Here is a 22582-nt window from a genome sequence, read left to right as displayed (position 1 = left end):
AACTTCAGAAAGAGGAATTATTTTCTAAATGCGTACATCAAATAGCAAAAAGCAGCAAAAACAATCAGTTTCAAGCTTCCCGAAAAGGCTTTGGCAAAAGACTGCAGTAATTTGTGACACAGGCCAAAAACTAACAAATATAGCTGCCCAGAGGAAAAAAAACACTGGCAAGAAAAGGCAGATGCTGACAAAGCTGGACTTGAAGGATTTGTATTTTATGTGGACCTGGTTTAAAACCAAACTGTGACTCTCAACTTACTCAGAAAGAGTTTCAACTTGGCTAATACTCCACCCATAACAGACTACTGTGCACATTTATTTTACTGAAGCATGAATCATTACAGCCCCTACAAGTGTTACTTTCCAAAAGCTTTGCTCAGGAATATTTATGGACTTAAAGGAAAATGTACTCGTGTTTGCCATTACAAACCAGCTCATCAGCATAATCAGAGATACAGACAAGGCTCCTTGGTCATAGGCTGAGCCCTGATTCCTCACTGATGGTGCAGCAGCACCAGCACAGTGCTGTACAAGCTACATCTCTGTGTGTATCAGGATTTTTCCATCCCAAGAAGCAGGACATCTTACTGTTGCTGCCCTTTGGGATTGCAGCAGAGAAGGCACCTTCAGAGTGTCCTCTGGAATCCAAAATAACCCATCTCTCAAGCTGTTTCTTTTTCTCCCGTTTTGGATGGATGGCTATTGAGTCCTGACTTGGACAATATTTTGCTTCCAAAGATCCCACCTTCTCTGTGTTTAAGCTGCTGGTATCAAGATGACTCCCATGAATCTTAAACACAGACTGGGAACCAGCTCCCATGTGGGGGCACGGGTTCAACTGCATACCTGGAGTTATTCCAATTATGCCTCTTCCACTCCAGACTGGTTAACAGCAATTATTGGCATTAATACAGCCTCTGTGTTTAATAAAAGACCTTTACTAAAGCTAATCAAGTATCCCTGAAGAATTAAAACACCCTTTGTTTCTTTTCTATGTCACTTAATCAATTAATTATGAAATCAATTAATCATCATCCTTTAAACTGGGAGTACCACAACTGCACAAAGCATTCCAGGACTGATCTAGTGTACAAACCTTCCTCTACACAACCCAGCCACTGCCCCTCACACATCCAAGGATCCTTCCTCTTCTTGCCACCTCCAACTCTCGATATGTTTTTCCCCTGGGAATTGCACTCCTTTTTCAGGTATCTTTCTTTCCAGGATGCAGTCCTCCATCCTGGGGATAGGCCCTACATTCTTTGTTCCTAGATGTAGGACTTCCTACTTGGCTGCATTAAATCATATTTGTTTGGAGTAAGCCAGTACCTCAGATCAGAATAGGGTTTGGAACTATCATGTTTAAATGAAAGTAATGTGGATGGCTTCCAAATTCTGGGAAGGTTTGTTCCCCAGATTAATTCTGAGGGAGATTTCATATAAAAATGTAAATGAGAGCCAGGATTATTTATACTGAAAGATAAACAAAAGGATTACATTTCTAGCTATTAGGAACCGGTGGAAGTGTGTCTCTAAAATGACCTTACCTTTCATCTTGACCGAGTAAAAGGCAGCAGCCTCGCCGTTTCTCCAGAGTATCTTGGCACGCTCGGTGGCAGAGTGAGGTAGAAAGAATGCATCATTAGCTGAACTGCCTTCCAGCATTCCAAAAATAATGCAGTTCAGAACAAAGAGGACAATCCTTTCTCCAAATGTCTGGACCTTAGAGAACAAACAAAAACAGACCAAAGAAAAATGAGGCAGAGTATTTTGCATCTCATAAAAGGTTTCAAAATCAAAAGAGGTTGGGATGGAGGAGGTCGGGAAACACGTACACTCAATTTGGGGAAAATACCTCCTGAGCTGGTTCAGCTAGAATAACAAAAACAGTTTTTCCTAGTGTTTCACCCTCTATCCAGCGGGCACAGAATAATTTAGTAACTATTTATAAAACCTGACATATCTCTTGTTGTCACAGAGAGGAATTCTAAAGCAGCAGAAGTATCTTGATTGCAGTCACAGTGAACTAGTCACAGATTTGGAACCAGATTTGGATCAAAGCAATCTAATCCTACTCAAAAGTGAAATGAAAACTGGATTAACACTGTTGGCCTGGTCACCTCTCCCCTATGACCTGTGTTGCCACAGCACCAAGGAATTTAGTGGGCCAGGACCTTACTGAGATAGACACTATGCAAAACAGAGAGTGGTCTGTCCCAACCAGCTATTATCTAGGTGTAACAAAAAAATTATTCTGTGCTGAGCTTCTTAGAAGACAACTGACAGGAGAGGGAGATGGAGTAATATAAAGGAACAAGATTATATTGACCATCAAGGTAAAAATGGGTGCCAAGAAGCTTCACACAAATGCTGAAAAAGAAATTAGGGTTTCCACAAATAATGGCAATTTACCTTTTAGCAATGAGCTAGAGGGGGTAAGATTTCTATTATCAGACATTATTTTCATTCTCTGTTGATACAGACATGCTTGAAAGCCTGAAGGTCTGAGTTCCTGCTCCAAGTTCTATCTAGCAAGGACTGGTATCTCAAAATCCCTCCTGTTCAGTTACCCATAAAAAGCCTACTTAATTCTGCAAATAATTAAACTCTATGTGTGACAGAAAAAGATGATAAAGGAATGGAATCATTAAGGACCAAAGATACTGAGGGTTGGGTAGGAAACAAAACTGATTTAATAACCTCATGGCATCACAAAACTCACATGCAGCAGGCATCTGACTTTTTAGTTGTTAACGGACTACAGGCTACTCAAATCTTTCAAATTATGAAAAAGTAGTTCTATCTTACCAAAATAATGTATTTGGAAAAAGAATTATGGATACAGAAATTACTAAATAGCAACCATTTCATAAAATGAACACAATATAAACATTATCCAAGGAAAAAAAATCATAACTAGCTAGATAAGACATTGTTCCAAAGGGTAGTAACACCTCCCACCAGACAGCTAATGTGAGAAATTATTGCTAATGTAGTAATTCAATTTATGATTATTCCTTTAGTAGGCAGTGAGGGTAAAAGAAAAACCAAAAGAAAATAAATCCCACAGATGAATCATAAACTGCATGCACAGAATTGTTTAGAGAGGGTTAATGTGCATGTCACTGTGTCCACAGAGCCCAGATCCCACAGGTTCAGAGCAGGAGCTGGAGGAAACCAGAGACAATTCCATATGATTGTTCTGGCTGGGAAGCAACTGTTCAAAATAGCATCCTCACCAAAACGAGCCCATCTCTAGCAGGATCAGCCGTCTTCACGACATCTTCCACAGGCCACCAACGCTGGCTCAAATAAACTGCCAAAACTGCAAAAACAAAAACAGGGAACACGTTACCTGCAAATACAAAGTAGGTTCTGAATTCTTCCACAGGCAGCCTCAGATCTGCTTCTCCCTCCAGCTGACTCCAGTCTGCTCTGCTGTGAAACAGCAGAACAACAATTGTATTTCAATTTTACCTCCACGTCCCTTGATATCTGATTTTCAGTACTGCACAAGGTGTCAAGTGAAGGTAATTTTCCTCAGGAATTGATATGACTTTGGTGTGACAGCCTGAGTTCCATATGAATAAAGCACTTCCTGCTTAATAGTAAGTTCAGTAGCAGAGTAGGTTTGAGTGGCATTTGGGACAGAGGAGCTACCTGGATAAAGGTTACAGTTTTCAAGTTTCCTTCAAACTTTCCCCTGCCCACACACACATATTTGCATATATTTGAGTGCACATATTTGCACTAATGCAAGTCAAACACAAAAATTCTCATATCTGCTTTATCAAACAGCTTTTCAGCTCTCTCTGGGATTGAATTTCTATCTGTGGGTACCTTTAGAGTACAGACTCCTAAATCTCTGCATGGACAGATATTCTCTGAGGTTCAAATGCATGGAGAGGTTTCTATCAAGAGAAGACAGACATAGACACTCATAATAAGATACACTTTGCCCTGAATCAAAAGTGTATCAGCAACCCACGTAAGTCAAGTCCTCATGTAGGTGTGATGTAAAACTTGCACCCCACTTCTTCCCAGCCTTCCTCAATTTTTCACATTTGCAGGAACAAGTATTTAAACCCTACTCCTACATGTTCATCTTCATAATTCATTGCCTGCCAATAGATTTACAAGGAAAAGACTTGAAGCAGCAACAGTGACACTGAAATTACTTCCAAGCCTTGTTCAGAAAGAAAAGTTTTGACATGGGGTCATTTCAAAGAATAGAGAATAAATTTTAAGGACTTAGAGGAGGTTTTGGAATAAACACAGAAATCTGATCATTTATGACCACAAACACATCAAACAGAAAATATTTCAGCACAAAGAACTTTTAGTATCTGCACATTGGTGACATTCACCTAAAGTACATGGCCACAATTTCAGAATTGCTCAAGAACACCAGTATCTTAAATATCTTCAAATATGACACCTATCATGTCCATTTTTACATAGAAAGATAGAATAGAATAGAATATAGGAAGAATGTTGCAAAGAACAGCATAGAGTTCATGTCTTGAGTCCTACAAGAGTGCTCCAACAACTGGTTCTAACCTACCCACTGGAGACAAATACAAGAAAAGTTCAAAACCATCTGTGAGTTAGAAACAAATTCACACATGAGGAAATGAAATTACATTAAGGACAGGACTCATCATTTACCTGTTTTAGCCTCAGGTTATACAAATATCACTGATGCACACAGGTTAATTTCCCTTTTTGCTTCAGACTCTATCACTCCTGCTGGCTTTAAGGCTGGAGATTCCGCTTAGCTAACTTATATTTCCAATAAATTATTAAAGCATGTGCCAGAAAGCATTACACTTTGTGTGCTGGGTTAACAAGGAAGTATTGCACGCAAGGGCAGATGCCTGTTTATAGCACCAGACTCAATTCATTAAATATTATGCACTTACTTGCATGGGATTTTCATACTCTTTCTGTGATGGATTCAATCTGTTTCCTCAAACCCTTCCCTCTGCTTTTAAATGCAGCAGCCACTGCTCCATTACACATCCATGAAACATGCAGCTACAAAGGGGGCTGAGTCACACAAAGGGGACATAATGGGCCAAATGCTGACTTTAATAAGAGCTGCAAAGAGGTTTGGCACACAGTTCAGACATACAAAACACATAGTAAAGGTCAGGAAAGTTTTAAAAAGCTTTGAGGAAAACAGGAAGATGCATTACCATGTTGGAAGGAGTTGCTTTTATAGAACATTTACTGTGCTATTCAATAATTTAAATGTGTGGAAGGGAACACTAGTTGACATAGCAACTGTCACATCACATTACTTGAGCAACCTTATCTATATGGATGCCTTCTTTGAAGAAAAAACATTTCTCCAAATTTCACACAAACATATGTACTTTGCTTTTTGTTATCATTTTTCAAATCAACATCTGGTCCGCAGTTAAATCCATCCATGCTTCCCCATACTCTCATTTTCATTTTATAATCAACTTTAAGGAACACTATTTCAAATGCAAATATGATTTGTGAGACCACATGTTCGCTCTCTCTCCCTTCCCAGTCTTGTTGTTCTTTCCAAAACATTCAGTTGAGTTCACCTGATCATGAGAGATGGAGTTACTGCCAACAAACACCACCTGAACCCTGTGAATCACGACGTGTGTGACTACAGTGACCTTGCAACTGCAGGACTTGATGTGCTGGATCTTGCAGTTGCAAGACCAAGTGAAATGCATTTCAGGCCACAGTTAATGGGGTTTACACATGCTCAGGTGCATGGCTTGCCCTGTAAGCACCAGCTTGCTAAACCTCAGTACTTTCATCACTTCACTCAGACAAACACAGTGTTGCAAGAAGCTGACAGGCAGTGGAGCACAGGATTCCACAGCACATGAGGGTTTGGAATCCAGGACTGGGCCGAATTAAGCATCATGCAACTGTGATTATGAAATGTCTACTTTTGCTGGGCAAACATGGATCCCTTCCCAACTCAGGCCTGGATTATATTTTTACTTCCTAGGCTATGCTGGCCAAATGTTCCCACACTGATGTGCAACTATTTAAATGAAATGTGCACATCAGGATTCTACACACAGAGCAAAGAAAAAATAAAGCAACATCCAGCTTGGTCCTTCTTTTTCTCCTGCCTTATCTGAATGGCTGAAACACATCCCTCATCCAAAACTAAATAAAGGTGTTGTTACATATGAGAGATGTAATTAGAGTTTGTTTAATAAATATATAAGATAAAGTAGTAGCACTTTCTGTAAAGTCATCTTTACCTTAATTCTGTCACTGTTTCAGATTGCTGACACCCTTGAAGAGGTTGCATTTGCAAGACTTCCACTGTGGAAATACTCTGATACTGGAGCAAGCTCAGAAATCCTACTTTGAACTGCATTCTGCAGCACCAACATACCCTCAACTAGCTGGGTCCCACAGTTCCCTGGCTTTATAATGAAATAAGAGCATTTCTCACCCTTTTCTAGGAATTTTATCAAAACAAAAACATTAAAGCTTGGGAGGCAGGCAGATTCCTGCTGGAATGGCAGCCATTCAAGTATCTCAGATAGATCTTTCCTGCAACCACTTACATTTTCTTCTACAATTCAAGCTTCACACAGTGATTTGTTGCAAATGTCTTGTGATAAATGTTCCAAGGCATCTCACAGTTATTGTGAATTATTAGATGCAGAACACAGAAAATGCCACAAGAAGGTATGTTTATTTAGTGTTATAAAGATGTTAATCACCCATGTTATGCTCTGTAAGCCCTTACAATGCAATTTACATTCTCATAAAAATATCTGTACAGATATACTAACAGAACACAACACTCAGCCCATCAAAAATAAATTAAAAATGCTTCCAACCAAGACCAAGTCCTACAGAAAAACTGCCATACCCATTTTCTCTTTGAAATATGCAGATCATTTCAAACCACAAGCTACACATCACTTCTGGACAACCCATCTTACCAAGATGATCAAAAATAAATCTCAGTGGTGGAATCCACCCCTCTTCAAACCAATTTTCAAGAATTAAATGCCACCACACTGAAACACCGTATGTGGGGATAGCCAGGAAATTTGCTTCTAAGAGTGCTCCTGCTGTGGAGGAGAACTAAAGTGCAGATGCAGTGGACAGGTAGAGGAAAAGATCAACTACAGCAAGATTGTTTCCCTCTCCATCTGCATGAAATTTGTTTCACAAGAAAAGTGTAAAGCTCAAGTCAGGAAAAGAAAATTATGTAACTCGTTAAATGTTTTCATATTCTGCCCTTAAAGTAAAATGTCCTTAAAGCAACAAAGACTGAGGTAAAATATATTGCCTTTCTCTGAAGGAATTGGTTTTGAATTAATTTGATCTGTTCACTGGTCAGAACAAAAGGTCATGTAGGTGACCAAATCCAGGCGGAGTTGCCCCATTAGCAGAGTCTCCCATTCTAAGAGTCAATTCCAAATCTTCTGAGCTGTGGGAAAAATTCTAGGTCAAAATACTTCAAATGTATATACCCATATGTACAGGTATGCACACACATCCCAGCAGGCTTTAAAGAACCAATGAAAATTTATTAAAACTTATCTAAAGAAAAAAAAAATCACATCAGTCAAATTTGATGTGAGCAGGAAAACTGGCCACATGTTTATAGTATGTAAAATCCAGAAACAAAGAACTCCCAGAAAATCCTTTAAATTATACTTTTGCAAGGAAATACTGGAAGCCAGGTGATGTAGTCCTTATTTAAATAACCAGGCTTAGACAGATCTCTGTTCCTCTGACTCTGGACTGGTAACTTAAGCTGAAATATTGCAAGGGGGGGTCACAGCAGTCAGTCAGGCTGTTGTTTATAATATAATAAGGTGTTTATTCTGCTAGGTTTAAGCTTTTAATAAAGATAGCTATCATGTAATTTAGGCTCCAATTGGACTTGTTTGACTGGTTCCTGTGAGAAATCATTTTTCCTTGTGCGCTTGTATCTCATTAATACTTCTTGTTCCTAATACTGTGAGATCATTTAACTGAAGAGCTGTGCTAAATGCACTTTCACCTGCATCTATTTAATAAGTCTTTATTTCTGCTTTGTAGTTACAGATCCAAATTCCTCTTGTGCAGCCTAAACTATCTCAGTGCTTTTTTCAGCTATGTTCCTTTGAACATGAGTCAGGAGAGCACAACTGCACTCTGAGCAAGTCTGGCCTCTGGTGTAGATGCTTCTCCCCTTTATCACACCAGTGTGTATCTCTCTTCAGAAAAACATTAATGGAATATATAAATTAGCATCAGAAGAGTAATTCTACATCAATGGTTTCAGAGGGACCAGAAAGTCTTTTGACTACACTTGGAACTTGGAAAGGTCTCCTACCTTCTCCTGTGAATCACAGCCCATTAGCAAAGGTCCAGCTCAAATCCTGTGTAGAAGGAGCTGGAAAACTGCAGAGTTCACCTCTAACCACAGGTGATTTTAATCTGCTTTTTGTTCTTCTGAAGAGATTTCCTGGTTACAGGGTAGGACTGAACAAAGAACACTTATGCTAACAGAACCTGTTCTAGGAGTGCAAGATCATTACCAGCCACACTTAGAACTGAACAGAGAATTTTGCTTTGCCTTTGCTCTATTATTAAGTATACTGGCTATTGAAGACTTGCAGGCATAATTTATAGCTTATCATTTCAAAAAAAGTCCACTTTTAATGACAGATGTCATTAGTTCGCTGCTGCATTTGGAAGCTGGAAGTTTAAGAGGTTTCATGTGTTCTGTATTTCCTAAGTGACACAGTGAGTCAACGCAAAAGTTCATGTCCTCGTTGCAGATATTCCAAAAATTCTACAGCCCATTGCTTCACAACAACACCAACACTCCTCTTTTAATCTACACACCAGTAAATAGCCCCCACACACCAGTACTGGAAATAAAAGGCAATTAAACCCAGGACTGAAAAAAACATCATGAAGTAAAAAAAAATATTAATAAGAATCAGTAAGCAATACAATTTCATACCTGTATTTTATTGTTTAAGGATTTCAGAATTCTATCCAAACCATAATATGTTAATTTTCATATAATTCTGAATTAGAAAAAATATCTTGTTGAATAAAGTCAGAGAGAATAACAGATTTACCTAAGGTGATTTTTCAGCTACCAGCAGAGAATTTATGCATAGAATTTAAAAGCCCTGATTTTCAATTCTTCCACCTAATCAACAGCCCACTGACACAAATCCTTGACAGACAAACTGAAACCACTTCATATTCAAAACAAAACCCAGAATATTTAAATACGTAAACAAGCAGATCGTCTTAAAGGTAAAGAAATTACAACTACTCAAATTTCAAAATATTTTTACCAATTCTAACCTGTCTCTTTATCCTTTGGATCAGTTAACAGCAACAGTTTGCAAGTAGGGTTATTTCGGTAGAGAGGGACAAAACACACACAGGAATCTTCAAGTTTAACCTAAAAAACAAATAAGCCCTGTAGCTCTTTGTACTGCAAAGCTCACAACAAGTACTTCATGTATCAGATGCACTTAGGACATGTTTTATTGACATGCTTTGCTGACATGCATGGTACAAGCTTAGCACAACACCCTCTCAATCCTCAACTTCAAGGCACTGAAATATACATAATATTCTAATATTATCCATAAGGAAAGTGAATTTAAAAGAAATCAAGCTACTGAAGTTAGTGAAGCCCTTAATGCTGACTTGCCCTGGTTAGCACACAACCTGGCTTTGAACACTGTCACACACAGACAAATGGTGTTATGAAAGACCAGACACATCAAATGAAAACAAATACAACTTGCACTGCTTACAGCATCCTCCAGCTGAGTACTTGTGGTGTTTTGCAAACAATGAATTAAGCCTCAGGGTACAGGGAGTATCAAAGCATGAGGGCAGTGCCTGGGCAGTTTATCTTGGAGGCACAGCGAGGGTAGATAATTGGCACAAGGTGGTTAAGTTGAAGGCAAAGCTAAAATCAAAATGCAGCTCTTGAGCTTTTGCTCTTAGACTAAACTTCTAAATGATGTGACACATAAACACAAAATTACTGTGCTCAAACAGCTCTATATGCATAGAAATGACGATTTCCATATGAATATTGCAAATGCTGTCATGTAAGTTTAGGTACAGGCAAAGAGCGTGCATGACTTAGCACAGTATGTACTGTACTTTCCAAAATCTGGTCCATTGTGTATGTGTGGGTGTGCCTCGCTCTCTAATTGCACCCATTTGTCAGTTTGCTATGAAACTCAAATCAGTCACGTGTTACATTTAATATTTCTTGGTACATGGAAGAAATATGAATATGGATTATTCAGGATAACAACTCTAAGCTGAAACCAGTGTTCAGTAGTTGATGAGTGCCAGAATCCTGGAAGCATCTATGCAAACACTGGACTCCAGGAGAAAAAAAAAAAAAAGCAACTTGAAAACTGCTTGAAATCTGTATTCATGAGCTTGCCTAAATCTGGGGATTCAGTTGTTCTTTGCATGCTTCAAACATAACAGCACCAATGTCACTGTGGCACCTGGAAGCATTTCCATAATGAAGACACCAGGACTACCTCCAATATTGCCGTGATTGTTATTTTGTTTGATAAGGTAATGTGCACTTTCACACGTGTTAACAAGAGCAGCAGGAGCCAAGCACAGCTCTGTGTGTGGCTGCCAATGGGCTCCCATCCTCACAGCAATCCTGCTATTTGTGTCCTGGATGCTCGGCCAAGCCATACCAAAAAGAGGTTCTGTGACCCCAGCACGTGGGCTGACAGCCACATAACTCCTGCTAAACAACTATTCACTGTTGCCCATCCTGCCTCTTGAAACCTGCTTTAATTCAAATGCAAAAGGGGGAAAAATGCTTGGTAATGCAGCTATTATTCAAACACCAAACCCCTCATCCTTCAGGTTGTGGGTCTATAGTGGAGATTGTTACCTGAGATGTTCACTGGGAATGGGAATTTTGCCTTATTACATTTAAATTATTTTAAATTAGAAAACATCAACATTCTTTGAGCTATTTATTACAGATTATAAGGAAAAAAACACAGCAAGAACACTACCATTACTTATGCCCTTGACTGGCTGACTGCAGATTAGATTAGACCTGAATTAAATGAATGCAAAGAGAAATGTGTTGCTATGAGACTCAAATCAGTCATGTGATATATTTAAGGGCTGGTGACAAGCCACAAAATCAAGAGAGTTGTGAATCAAAAGCCAGAAGTCCACCTTTAATTGATCTCAGTGTGTGTGGCTATTGCAGGAACACACAGAGCACTGCCTGGGATTTTAACCTCCCCTCCCTTCTGCTGGAACAGCAAATGAACCTATGGAAGTACAAACAGGCATGGAAGGTAAGGACATAGAAGCTCTAAACTGGGGGATCTTGCATGTTCAGTGTGTTTGTATTTAGCCCTACAGGCTCCACTAGAGGGCATTAAAAGAGTATTTAAACCCTGTTACATTCCCGGCTCAATGCCGAAGCTGATCCCACCTGGAACAGCATTTTTCTGGAAACTACTGCATATTATTTTCCTGAATTGCAGAAAAGCTGCTGTATTCCAAAGAGTCATTTTAACTAATTCATTTTCTGCTTTGATAGTACAATAACAGGTACCTCAGCCCATATTTTATGATCTATAAAATGCCAGAATTAAAGGTTTCACAGGTTGACTGCAGTATAAATTTTTAATAGGTCTGTTCAGTCATTTCTATTCCATCCAGGTGTCTTAGGAACACAATTCCTTTGGGAGAATTCACACTCAAAATTACCAATATAAGTATTTGGAAACAAAAGATAGACTATATCACAATGCCTGTGTAAACTGCACAGTAGAGGCAGAATACAGAGCACCACCCTGGTGTAAATCTCTGTAAAATTCGCTTTTGGTTCAGTCCTGTAAGGAGGCAGGTCATAATGCAAAGTTCACCAAAGTACTTCAAACCCTCTTTCACACTCAGGGGGTTTTAGATTTGGAGTTTAAGCTTATCTCTCATTTACAGCATGCAAATTATTTGAAATAATGCAGGATTTTCTGGTTTTAAGAGATCTGCAATCCAGCCACACCAGTCTACCCCTATTAGCAGATCATGAGCACAACCAACAAACTAATCTGCAGGTATCTAACTCACAGCATGAGAAACACCAGCCTATTACCTCTCCTCCTCCAGGGACAGAAAAAACATCAGGAGTGGACAAGGACTTCTTCACGAGTTTTTCATAGTATGTTTCAGCATCTGCTTGCAGAACCTCTGGATCTCCTGCTATTGTGTCAACCAAGTAGAGTCGACCTGTGATTAAAATAAAACACAAGATATTTATTTACTTTTTATATTAAATAAGAAACCTAAGTCTTAAAACCTCCGTTTCCCCAGCACCTGCTTGGTGTGGCTGGGCCCTTAATGATCTCATTAGAGCCTTTTGTATAATCCTAGTCTAAAATAGCAAGGCTGGTAAAAACCTGTATGTTATTTATCTGTATGTTATTTACCTCTTGACATGCAATTTTACAAAGCAGAACCATGACAGCATCAAATCACACTTGCCTCCTTTGAATTCAACAAGCACATTCTCAAATTTCACTAGGTGTAAGTAAATTGCTGTAAAGCTAGAAGAGAAAAAAAAATTCTTCAAAACACAGCCTGAGTTTAGCACTGTCCAAAAATACAGCAGGGAAAGAATTCCAGAGCTTCTATTCTTTCTTGGAACACTGCCCCTTTTTAGGTCAGTCTATGATCTGTTGATTCTCATTAACTTTTTCCTTCTCTTTTTTGACTAACATCAGTTGGGCACTTTCACAATGAAATAGTGTAAAAAAATTACCTACACAAGAATTTCCAAAATAGTAACATCATCTTTTATGCAACATAACTTTGAAACCATGTGACTCAATGCTGCAGGGTATCTGTTAATTGCATGCAAACAAAAATTACATCTATCTGATGCCTGTTACCTAAATGTAAAGTCCAGCCTGGTGTTCCTGAAGAAGAAATAACCTCCTTCTGATGTAACAAACCAGACTGTCTGGTGGCTCTTCACCAGCCCAAGAAAAAGAACGTGACAGGAGATGTGTTAGCAACCCAAATGGTGTCCAGCCACTCTTCTATCACAGGAATGAAATAGATTCAATTTAAGAGGCTTTCAACCAACAAGCTTCACCTGCAACTCTTGTAAGCCCCAAAGTGAGGACCAAACCTTCTACCACACAGCTCTAGTTGGTATCTCAGTTCTGAATCCTCCCTTTTCTAGGATGGTTTGGTCTCACGTGGCAGCTCCCTTGGTGAGTTAAATGTGAAATAACTGCACTGATAGTAAAGTAAATGGCTGAGACAAGACAGAGGCTTAAAAGGACCAGTGCAAGACCCGTCTATACTAAGATTAACAAACTATGAATCATATAGGTACCACATTGGAAATTACACCTTTCCACATAAAAGTAGGAGCATGGGATTTGTAGTACCAGGTCAGACCATTCACCAGAGATGGTCCCACCACTCTCCCTCCAGCAGTGATCAGTATCCAATTCCTCAGCAAAAGGATAATAAAATTAAAGTGCTTAAAATGCTTTAAACATTATTTTCCTGCCCTTTGCAGGCAACCAGCTTCCATCCCAAGTCTTGGCAGCAAAGCTGTGTACTCAGAATGCTGAAGAGAAGCTACTCTGTAAATGGGTTTCATAGCATGTTTGCATGTGACAAAATGGGAGAGAAAAGAGCACTGCAACACTGGCAAGACAAGTCACATTATAAAATCTCAGGCAGAACTTAAACACCATCGAGCAAAGAACTTATGTCAGGAGAGAAATTAAAGATTATTATTCAAAACCTTGGTAATTCACGAAAGCAAATTTACTAGTAAATTAATCCTTTACAAAAGAGCAGCATGTAAGACTTGAGTTTAGCACAAAGAAAAATATTTGCCATGCTAATAAATACTGTTCATGAGGTGCTGCTTACAAGGCTCCCTCCTGCCACGATGCAGCAAATGCAACTTAACAGCCCAGTCATGTTTTCTCCTCACTGAACAAAGCAATTAACTTTCTGCTTCATAATATGCTTGTACTCTAAGGTAACAAGGACCACTTGAAGGACAAAATAAGGTCACAGATTAAATAGTGAGGCATTAGAGGAAACTTCTGATCACTTTCCATCAACACAGCTTTGCACAAAGTAATCTTTTCCTTTAAAAAATGTTTTTAGATTTTCAGTGAACTTGTCTTTCCTATGCAATGCACTGAAAAGGCCCAAGTGAGTTAGGAGCACTTATATGTTCCAATAAAAGCAGAATCAAAAAATTTCTTGTGAAGAAAAAAATGTTGAGGGGGGCAAGAGAGAGTGAGGTTCCTTTAGGAACAACATGGAGCAGAAGTGTCACTTTAGGTACTCTGGAATGGCCTCAAGAAGTCAATGGTGCTAAGGCTGGCTTTTGTCAACATCCCCTCAAAATGTGCACACACATGCACATACCACTCATGCTGCTCAGCTGCCATAAGCAGGGCAAAACCCATTTGTCTGAATTTCTTTTTATGTTAACTAATGTGTTTCCCAGTTTTTCCCAGTATAAAGTGACAAAATAATATTTACCCTGCTGTATATGTCCCTTTTACACTTCTTTTGTATACAGGCACAAGAAAAAGCCCTCAAGGTCTATCCATAACTATTGTTACTAGGCATTCTACTAAAGCCATGATTATTGCTGGCTAGCAGGATGTTACAAAGGTTGCTAAATCAAATGCAAAATAATCTAACTTTGCTTTAGAATAAAAGCAGTGCTGTTCTCCCAGGAGTACTTCAATCCAAGGCCAAATCAGCATCTTGGGATATCAAAAGTACAACGTTCCAAGGACAGCCTTTTGACCTAATTGGAATTACAGGATTTTATCTGAATTTGATCTTACCTAGCTGCAACAAAAGAGCACATGGTGGCAGCCAGACCTTGCCAGCAGCTGGTGTGAGGGGCTCTGTGCACAAAGGGTTACCCGAGCCACAAAAGGCGCCTCCTGCTGCAGCCACAGAGAGGGACCATAAACCAGGAGAGTAAATTTAGAACGGGAGGCCTCCTGCACCAGAGGGATTCCTGACATTGGGGCTGACACCTTAAACAGCCAAAGCTGCTAAACAAGGTCAAGGCATCCTCGAGGTGGATGGTGCAGCAGCAGTGACAGGGAGGGGGTGACAGACAGGTACCAGCCTTTGTCTTCCACAGGGCACCGGCTTTCCGGGCAAAGGACAAGGAAGCTTTGCAATTCCACAGGGAAAATTATCTAGAGACAGATAAATGAGAAACCCAACGAGCACATTTCCATTTCAGGCATGCAGAATAGATTTTAAAGCAAAAGCTAGCAGCGCATCTGCTTCTCTCTTTTGTTTCCATGGAGCAGTCTGGGCCACGTTCTCAAGCGAGGATGTGCAAGTACATCTCCTCTCACTCTGGTGATCTGTCATCAATTTGCACTAAGAATCTGATGTTTTAAAGTGAAAAGCTACAGCTAAAACCAGCTATAAATACCAGCAGGCACTGCCCATACAACTCATCATCTTTAGGAGATTCTACCCTCCAAAACCTCAGCCTAAAACATTGTCCAACTCTGCCAAAAATGTTTCAGTCTAGACCCCTAAACTCAGCTTTTTCTACTCCCACTGCTATTCCATCCCTTGTCTCCCTCAGAAGAGAGAACTGAATTTCATGGGGGTTCCATCAAGTGGACAAATAGCCTCCTTGAAAGGTAAAAGTCAGGTAATTTTTACTTCACTTAGGACCCAAAAAGATAAATAAGTGGGAATCCAGATATATCTCATCAGCACACACATGTTCTGCATCCAGCACATAAATGCAATCACAACATGGGAGACAATATTCTACCCTAAACTAGAATTAATTTTTATGAATTAGAGACAGACCCCCATCATTAAAGATTCAGCAAGATTTCATTCTATCAGTTAAAGTAAGCAAGAAATATTTTTCCACGGGCAAAGAATTTATGCTCAATACAAGAGAAAACACATGGTGCATACAGTCATATGTGAAATTCCGTAAGTGAAAGTACAGACTGCTGTAATGTAAAAAGGTAAAGGACACACTTCCATCTAATTAGATATTCTGAAACTTCTTTGCAAAGTCTTTTTTGACCATGAAGCCAATATACAATTTACTAAAGATATATTTCCTAGAACCATGGAATGGTTTGGGTGGAAAGTGACTGTAAAGATCATCTGATTCCAACCCCTGCCATGGGCAGGGACACTTCCACTAGAGCAGGTTGCTCCAAGCCCTGTCCAACCCAGCCTTGGACCCTTCCAGGGATGGAGAACATTTGCTTTCATTGTTAAGAATCTTCTACTCCTGCATTCACTTATAGCTAATTAATGCTGTTCCCTTAAGCCAGCAAAGTTGGTGATGCAGGTTTTTTTCCAGACTAGACACACATTGGCTTGATTAAGATGCACTGAGATATTGCTGGTCCTTCCAGGAAAGTCAGACTTGTTGAAATGCCCATTTCAGAGTAAGGGCATTTAGGATGCAGCCAGATTGTAAAGCAAAATACATCAACCACACCGTAGATGAAGCATGAAAAGTGTTATGTCTGAAGTGAATTAATCATTTATCCTACAACTACTTTTTCATGTTCTACAAACACAGAGAAGGATACTACATGCATCCATTAAGAACTTTATGTTTACAGAAGAGCCATCAGTCACCACAGGACTTGTATCTGGATTTTGTACATTCACGCAAATTTGTGCATAATTTTAAATGTAAAAATATGAAAAATACCTCAGTCAGATTTCTAGTGGTGTAGGAACAAGAGGGATAAAAAGAACTTAACATTTCTAATTTTCAAGTTTCATTATTTTTAAATTCAGTTTTGCCATTAATGCTTGCAATAGCAGCATTGGCTTTGTTTATTGGCTTTATTTTCATGCCAATATATTTCACAATAACAACAACAACAAAAAATAAATCAAAAAAAAAACCCACCAAAAACCAATTTCAGCAGCTTTTAAGTGTTTCTGACAATATTCTGAGGGGTTTTGTCCAAGAAGCATTGTCCTTTTTTTCTTTTTAAACCAAAAACCACTTTGCAATATGAGACAAACATCCACCAAAACAAAATGACAGTATATCATCAATATTTAGGAGGGACTATTGTTGTAATTAAACCATGTAACTAGAAAGACCAGACTCTTAGGAGACTAGAGCTCCTAAGACTTATTCTTAACCCAGGTGTGTTTTTGTGGCCCCTAACAAATCACTGCATCTTCTGACTGGTTCCTTATCAGTTAAGTGTATGTCTTATCTACCACTTCAAAAGGGTGTGATGTTTTCCTTATCAGTGCCTCTGAAGCCACTATGTAATAAGACCAAGAAGTCACATAACATAAATTGTTCTCAGTTCTCCATGGACTGTCATTGCCACACTACAGAAGCACACCCAGGACAGTGTCTAGGATTGAATAACTGCTTTTTTTGCCCTTCTGAACCATACACACATGACTGCTGTCCCTCACCCTCTCACAGGAGCTGTGTGATAAACTGCAGGGCTTCACATCAATGCTTCTCCTTCCCTTCCCATGAGCCTGAACAACTCCAGGCATGTGGTTTTTGTTAGACAACCGTATTTGTTTAACCTTTCAAAGGAAGGAAGAGGTCTTTGGCACGCTTCTGGGAGTACACGCAGAACCTGACTCTCACATCCTGAATTTAGCCGAGCAAATACAAGTAAAAAACCAAATTCTGGTGTCAGTGAAACTGCAGCATCACCACAGCGTGCAGTGGCAGCAGAGCCCGCGGGCGAACACCGTGGTGTGTGTGGTATCTGCCCAGCACAGCACAGCAGCCCTGCACCGTGTGCTGCACATCATCCATGAAAACAACGTCCTCCCCACTGCTCTGCTTTCCCCCACTTCTAATAGAACAAGAATTCTTGGAATATTCAGGATGTAGGTTCCAGGTTTGTATGTTTCAATCCTGAAATTCCATTCATGTATCACTTACTATTCCATCACAGCCCAAATGGCCCAAAGAGCTTTAGGAGACAAATTAAATAAAAGTTTCTGTCTGTAGATAATCTTCAACTGTGGAATTTATAACTGAAGGCAGAGGAGAAAAAATAATCGTAATCCCACTCCAAATCAAGAAACCTTTTTGAATAAATAGATGAGTTTAGCTTTTTTATAAAAATACTTAGCTGACACTATATTAATTAAAATGTTTTGAAAGGAATCATGTAACAGTGAGTACATACTGAAGGGACACTTCCTCCACTCTAACCTGCACTACCCACATAATCAAAATTCCAGCAAATAGGTTCCAGCTATATCTATTTTTCCTCAGATGGATCTTTAGCAGTGTCACACTTACAAATGTAAAGCCACATCCAACTCGTAGTGCAAAGAAACTGAAATACATCTGTGTAAACAGGCTACCCCTGTCCTATTATACACACAATGCACATCTGGACTGGCATGTTAGCACAAAGTTTTAACCCAATGCTTTAACCCAATTTTTTTCCTGTGGTCTTACAGCCCAGAAACAGACTTTACAAATAAAAACTGCAGCATACTGTTAAAGATGGAAGTGCTACCAGCTGTAGCTGTGACATATCAAAATTCATACTTCTGCGCATTTAACTTTGTTTTTCACAGAGCTTAGATGTAAAAAAGAAAGAGGCAGCTTACAGAATAATTCAGGGAAAAATGCAGTGCTGGAGAAAAGGGCGATTCAGGATTGTCATTAATTAAGGCTTTAAGGTTCATGTTCAAATCAGGTTTTCCAAGGAAATTCTATCAACTGAGTAAGATTGCTGCTAATACCTCTGAGCTTGTGAACATCAGCATCAAGTTCTTAATAAATACTGGTTTTCATACAAGCAAGAAATGGGCAAAAGTGTTCCTTAGAAAGTCTAACTTTCACTACTGAAGGCTGAGGTATGGATTTTGGAATCATAAAATGGCTCCGGTTTTAAGGGAAGGAATCTTAAAGATCATCAATTCCCTGCCATGGGCACGGACACCTTCCACTAGTCCAGGTTGCTCCAAGCCCCATCCAACCTGGCCTTGGACACTTCCATCAAACTTGTCTTTTCTTGCATATGGAAGCAAAAAACCCCTAAATTTGCCAACTTAATTATTTGTCTATACCCTAAAAAAAAATGAAATACACAATAAAGAGGTGGATTGGAAAGGAAAATGGCAGGAAAGATTCTGCAAACAGCAGAAAATCTTTTGTGAAGCAGGAGGGCAAATGCAGAGAGTGGCAATTTAATCCTTCACAAAGATGGAAGGTAGAAAGGAGGATGCACTGGTCCAAAGTCATCCTGTAACTTGAGGGAAAGGAGGGAAACAATGACTCCCATTCTGATAAACAAGGAATTGTGAAACGGCAGGAAATGACAACTGAGTTTGACAAATGGTCTAGCATGGAGACAAATTCCTCCCATGGGGACAACCCAGACAGACTGACAGGACACTTTCAGAAAATGGCTATGTTTGAATAATTAAAAGTTATTACTGAAACACACACTGTTACGACCTGGCACCAGGGCTGGGATTTAAGTACCACATCAAATACATTTCCCCATTGCTACCATTATCCAAAGGAAGTGTGAGAAACCTGAAGTCACACCACACACAACCCTTAACATCACCTCATGCAAAGTACAGCAGTATGTGGCACACCAGGAGTACCTGAAAGCCCTGCTTTGCTATCAGAAAGGACAACACTCCCCAAACAAACAAAGTGGCAATAAAAATATGAGACAACTGTCTGGATTTTCAGAGATACCAGCTTCAAATACCACATAATTTGAGTTGCAAATGCTTTACATCTGACAGGCCTACTGCTCCCACCAGCAGAGAAGCATAAGTCTGCCTAAGAAAGCCCAGCAGCCTTTCTCCAAATTACTTGCAAGGACCAATTTGCACAGCCAGAATAATCTCAAAATAAAGCAATTAATCTGAACGGGGGGAGGAAAAGGGGGGGACAGAGGAAAGAAACAAAAACCAACATCCCTTCCCCCAGTAATTTCCACTTTGCTAAATTTATTACATGACTGGAAATTAATACATCACCTGCACCAGCTATCACAAGGCAGTCTCAGAACTCACTTTAATAAACAGCTGCCAGTAGTGGAGGAAATATGTAAACATGGCTCTTGGTTCTCTGTGCCATTGTGTCAGCTATTCTACATGTCTTTGAAGGTGCTCCAAAATCAGCATGGCTCTGCTTTTCCCTTTTTCTCCTTTTGGGAGGAGGAAAAGGCAGAGAAGGAAAGACAGGCTGGCAACAGAGGGCTAACTCTGTGCTTGCTGTGCTCTTGATAGTGAGGCTCAGTGTGTTCAAATTCAGTTTACATAGGCTCTTCTGTAAGGACAAAAGAAACCACTGCTGGTGGTTAAAAATGCAAAAGGTTTTGATTGCAATTGCTTGACAATCAGCCAAAGATATGACTAGGGGGAAAAACACAGCAAGGCAGCTATGACCAGAATGGAAGAAACAAGGCAAAACACATGGCTCGACTTCAGAGCAGAAAATTGACTTAGGCTTTGCATAAATGACAGCATACCTCCAAGCCTGCCTTATCCACAGTCTGCCTGGAATGGGAACACGCAGGCTAAAAGCAGAGCCTATTAAAAGGCATAATGTTTCTAAACGGCATCTGTTACGTACTAATAAGCATTACTTAAAGGACACAGGCCTTAAAATTGCTACCAAACGTGCACTTATCTGAAACTGCTGCAAGGCAATCTTTACCACAATGTCACATGACACCATGGGAATCTGAATAACAGAAAATGTTTTCATTTCGTTTGGCTTGAAATCGTTACACAGGAAAAATATGGAGGCACTTTCTGAGATTTTGAAACTGTGCAACTTCACAGGAATGAAACACCAGCAAGAATTACATCAGCGGGGCCATTTGCCATCTGTTGTCAGTAATACTATAAAGCCCAGCCACCAGACAGCAGTCTCAAAGGTTACAAACACAAGGTTTTTAAGCATCCACAGACCTCTGGGTAACTGGGCAGGACACAGTTTCCTCCAGATATGTGCGACCTGAGGGTCTGCCAATCATTCTGCAAAGATAACATGCCAGAGCTGGGGATTGCCAGGCGAGGCGTTTGGAAGTCTCTCAGTATGCAACCTTTACACAATGTGGCAAATACATACCAGCCTCATCACGTCGGCTCCTATAACACACAGCCATAATGCCTGCACACCTCCCACTTGCAAATTGAAACCGGCCAGACTTTCTCCTGTGCTGTGTTTTCCCAAACTTTCCCTCAAGGGAAGGAGAGTGTTCACTGAAATGCTACTACAGAAAGGGACTCTGGTTTGTTTGTTGGCTGTAGTTGTCCTTTGAGGGAAGTATTTAGGATTTTGTTTCCTGATTTCTTTTCTTTCTAGACCATAACTACATATTTACGTTAAAGACAGCAAGGTTTCATCAACTTGCCTTAGCTGTGGCAATGTTATGGCAGCTCTTACATCTTACACAGTCTGAGTAAAATTCTGCCTGTTCCATACACGAGATTTTAGTTTCACTGTAGGAGTCTGGTTATTAATCAGTCTCATCTTAGAGCTCTGAGAAGCTTTTTTAGATGCAGAAGTTGCATTCCTGATGGTGCCTATACGCTACCTGAATTTCATGTTTCCACCTTCCAGGCTGTTGACCTCCTTCCCATAAACTGATTAACACGGATTTCATGGAGGGCAAGGAGATTTCCATCTTCCTAGAGAGACAGATGGAAATTTAAGGCTTCATTAATGCAATTGCCAAACTAGATATACAGGTTTCTCATCCACTAACTATTTCTCAGGCTCCAGAGCTGCACGTACATGGTTGCTCACTGTTTCTGTTAGGTGGTTAACACATATAAACCTGACTTTCAGGGTGCTCTGTAATCAAAATGAATTTGCAAGAAGGTTGAATTGAAAACAAGAACCTCAAGTTCTAGGTCAACAGCTGGCCTGCTTCTCAACAGCAAGGTTTGTCTGGGCCTTGGAAAGGGGCTTAGAAACTTGGAAGTGTAAACAATCTTCCCTGTGAAAAACAGTTACAAGAACAGCCATCAAGACCAAGCTGTAGTGTCTCAATTACAGCACAACATGAACTGAAAAGCAATATTTGCGCAAGAGCTAATGGCTGACTCTATCTGCTCCTAAAGTATACTGCATACTCAACTTACTTATGGCCAACTGCTCCATAATTATTTTAAACACAGATCTATGCAATTAAATAACTATGCCAAAACTCAGACACCTAAAAACAACATCAGCTATCCCAAAAGAGGACGGGGATGGAAGAACAACTACTCTAAAGATTCAGTCTGAGGGTGATGAAAAAGTCAGAGGAAATGTAGACATTAATGGAACTGCCCAACACTACCTTGGACATGAAAACCCAAGTTCTGTTCATCCAGAGATATTTTATTTAAGAACATCAGTAGAACTGAGAGTCTTCCCCCCCACCCCCCAAAAATAGCATTATTACAAATGTTTTATTTCCATAAGGGGTTGATAGGAGGGGAAAACTGAGCAATCTGACTGCACTGCATTTAGCCATGAGCAGCTAGAGGAACTAATGAGCAC

General features: G+C 39.8%; 1 protein-coding gene across 3 annotated transcripts in view; it reads right to left on the bottom strand.

Moving 5' to 3' along the window:
• The window catches only part of LOC134558689 (protein FAM169B-like), a 33391-nt gene extending 11861 nt beyond the window's left edge, over positions 1 to 21530 (bottom strand). For 2 of the 3 annotated variants that reach the window (XM_063412804.1, XM_063412807.1), the window contains exons 1-5: positions 21479 to 21530; positions 12149 to 12282; positions 9340 to 9439; positions 3240 to 3325; positions 1548 to 1722 (exon numbers count right to left, since the gene is read on the bottom strand). In XM_063412804.1, coding sequence (XP_063268874.1) covers positions 1548 to 1722; positions 3240 to 3325; positions 9340 to 9439; positions 12149 to 12282; positions 21479 to 21515 — 532 coding nt within the window. In that variant the 5' untranslated portion in view covers positions 21516 to 21530. Of the gene's footprint in view, positions 1 to 1547; positions 1723 to 3239; positions 3326 to 9339; positions 9440 to 12148; positions 12283 to 12369; positions 12419 to 21478 lie in introns of those variants that run through there. The other variant, XM_063412805.1, reaches the window with a different exon arrangement.
• Positions 21531 to 22582: the final 1052 nt, after the last annotated feature.

The sequence above is a fragment of the Prinia subflava genome, chromosome 15 (assembly GCF_021018805.1).
Source record: "Prinia subflava isolate CZ2003 ecotype Zambia chromosome 15, Cam_Psub_1.2, whole genome shotgun sequence".
Classification (NCBI taxonomy): domain Eukaryota; kingdom Metazoa; phylum Chordata; class Aves; order Passeriformes; family Cisticolidae; genus Prinia; species Prinia subflava.
The sequence above is the reverse complement of the archived record's forward strand: the minus strand, read 5'-3'. Positions and strand labels throughout refer to the sequence as shown.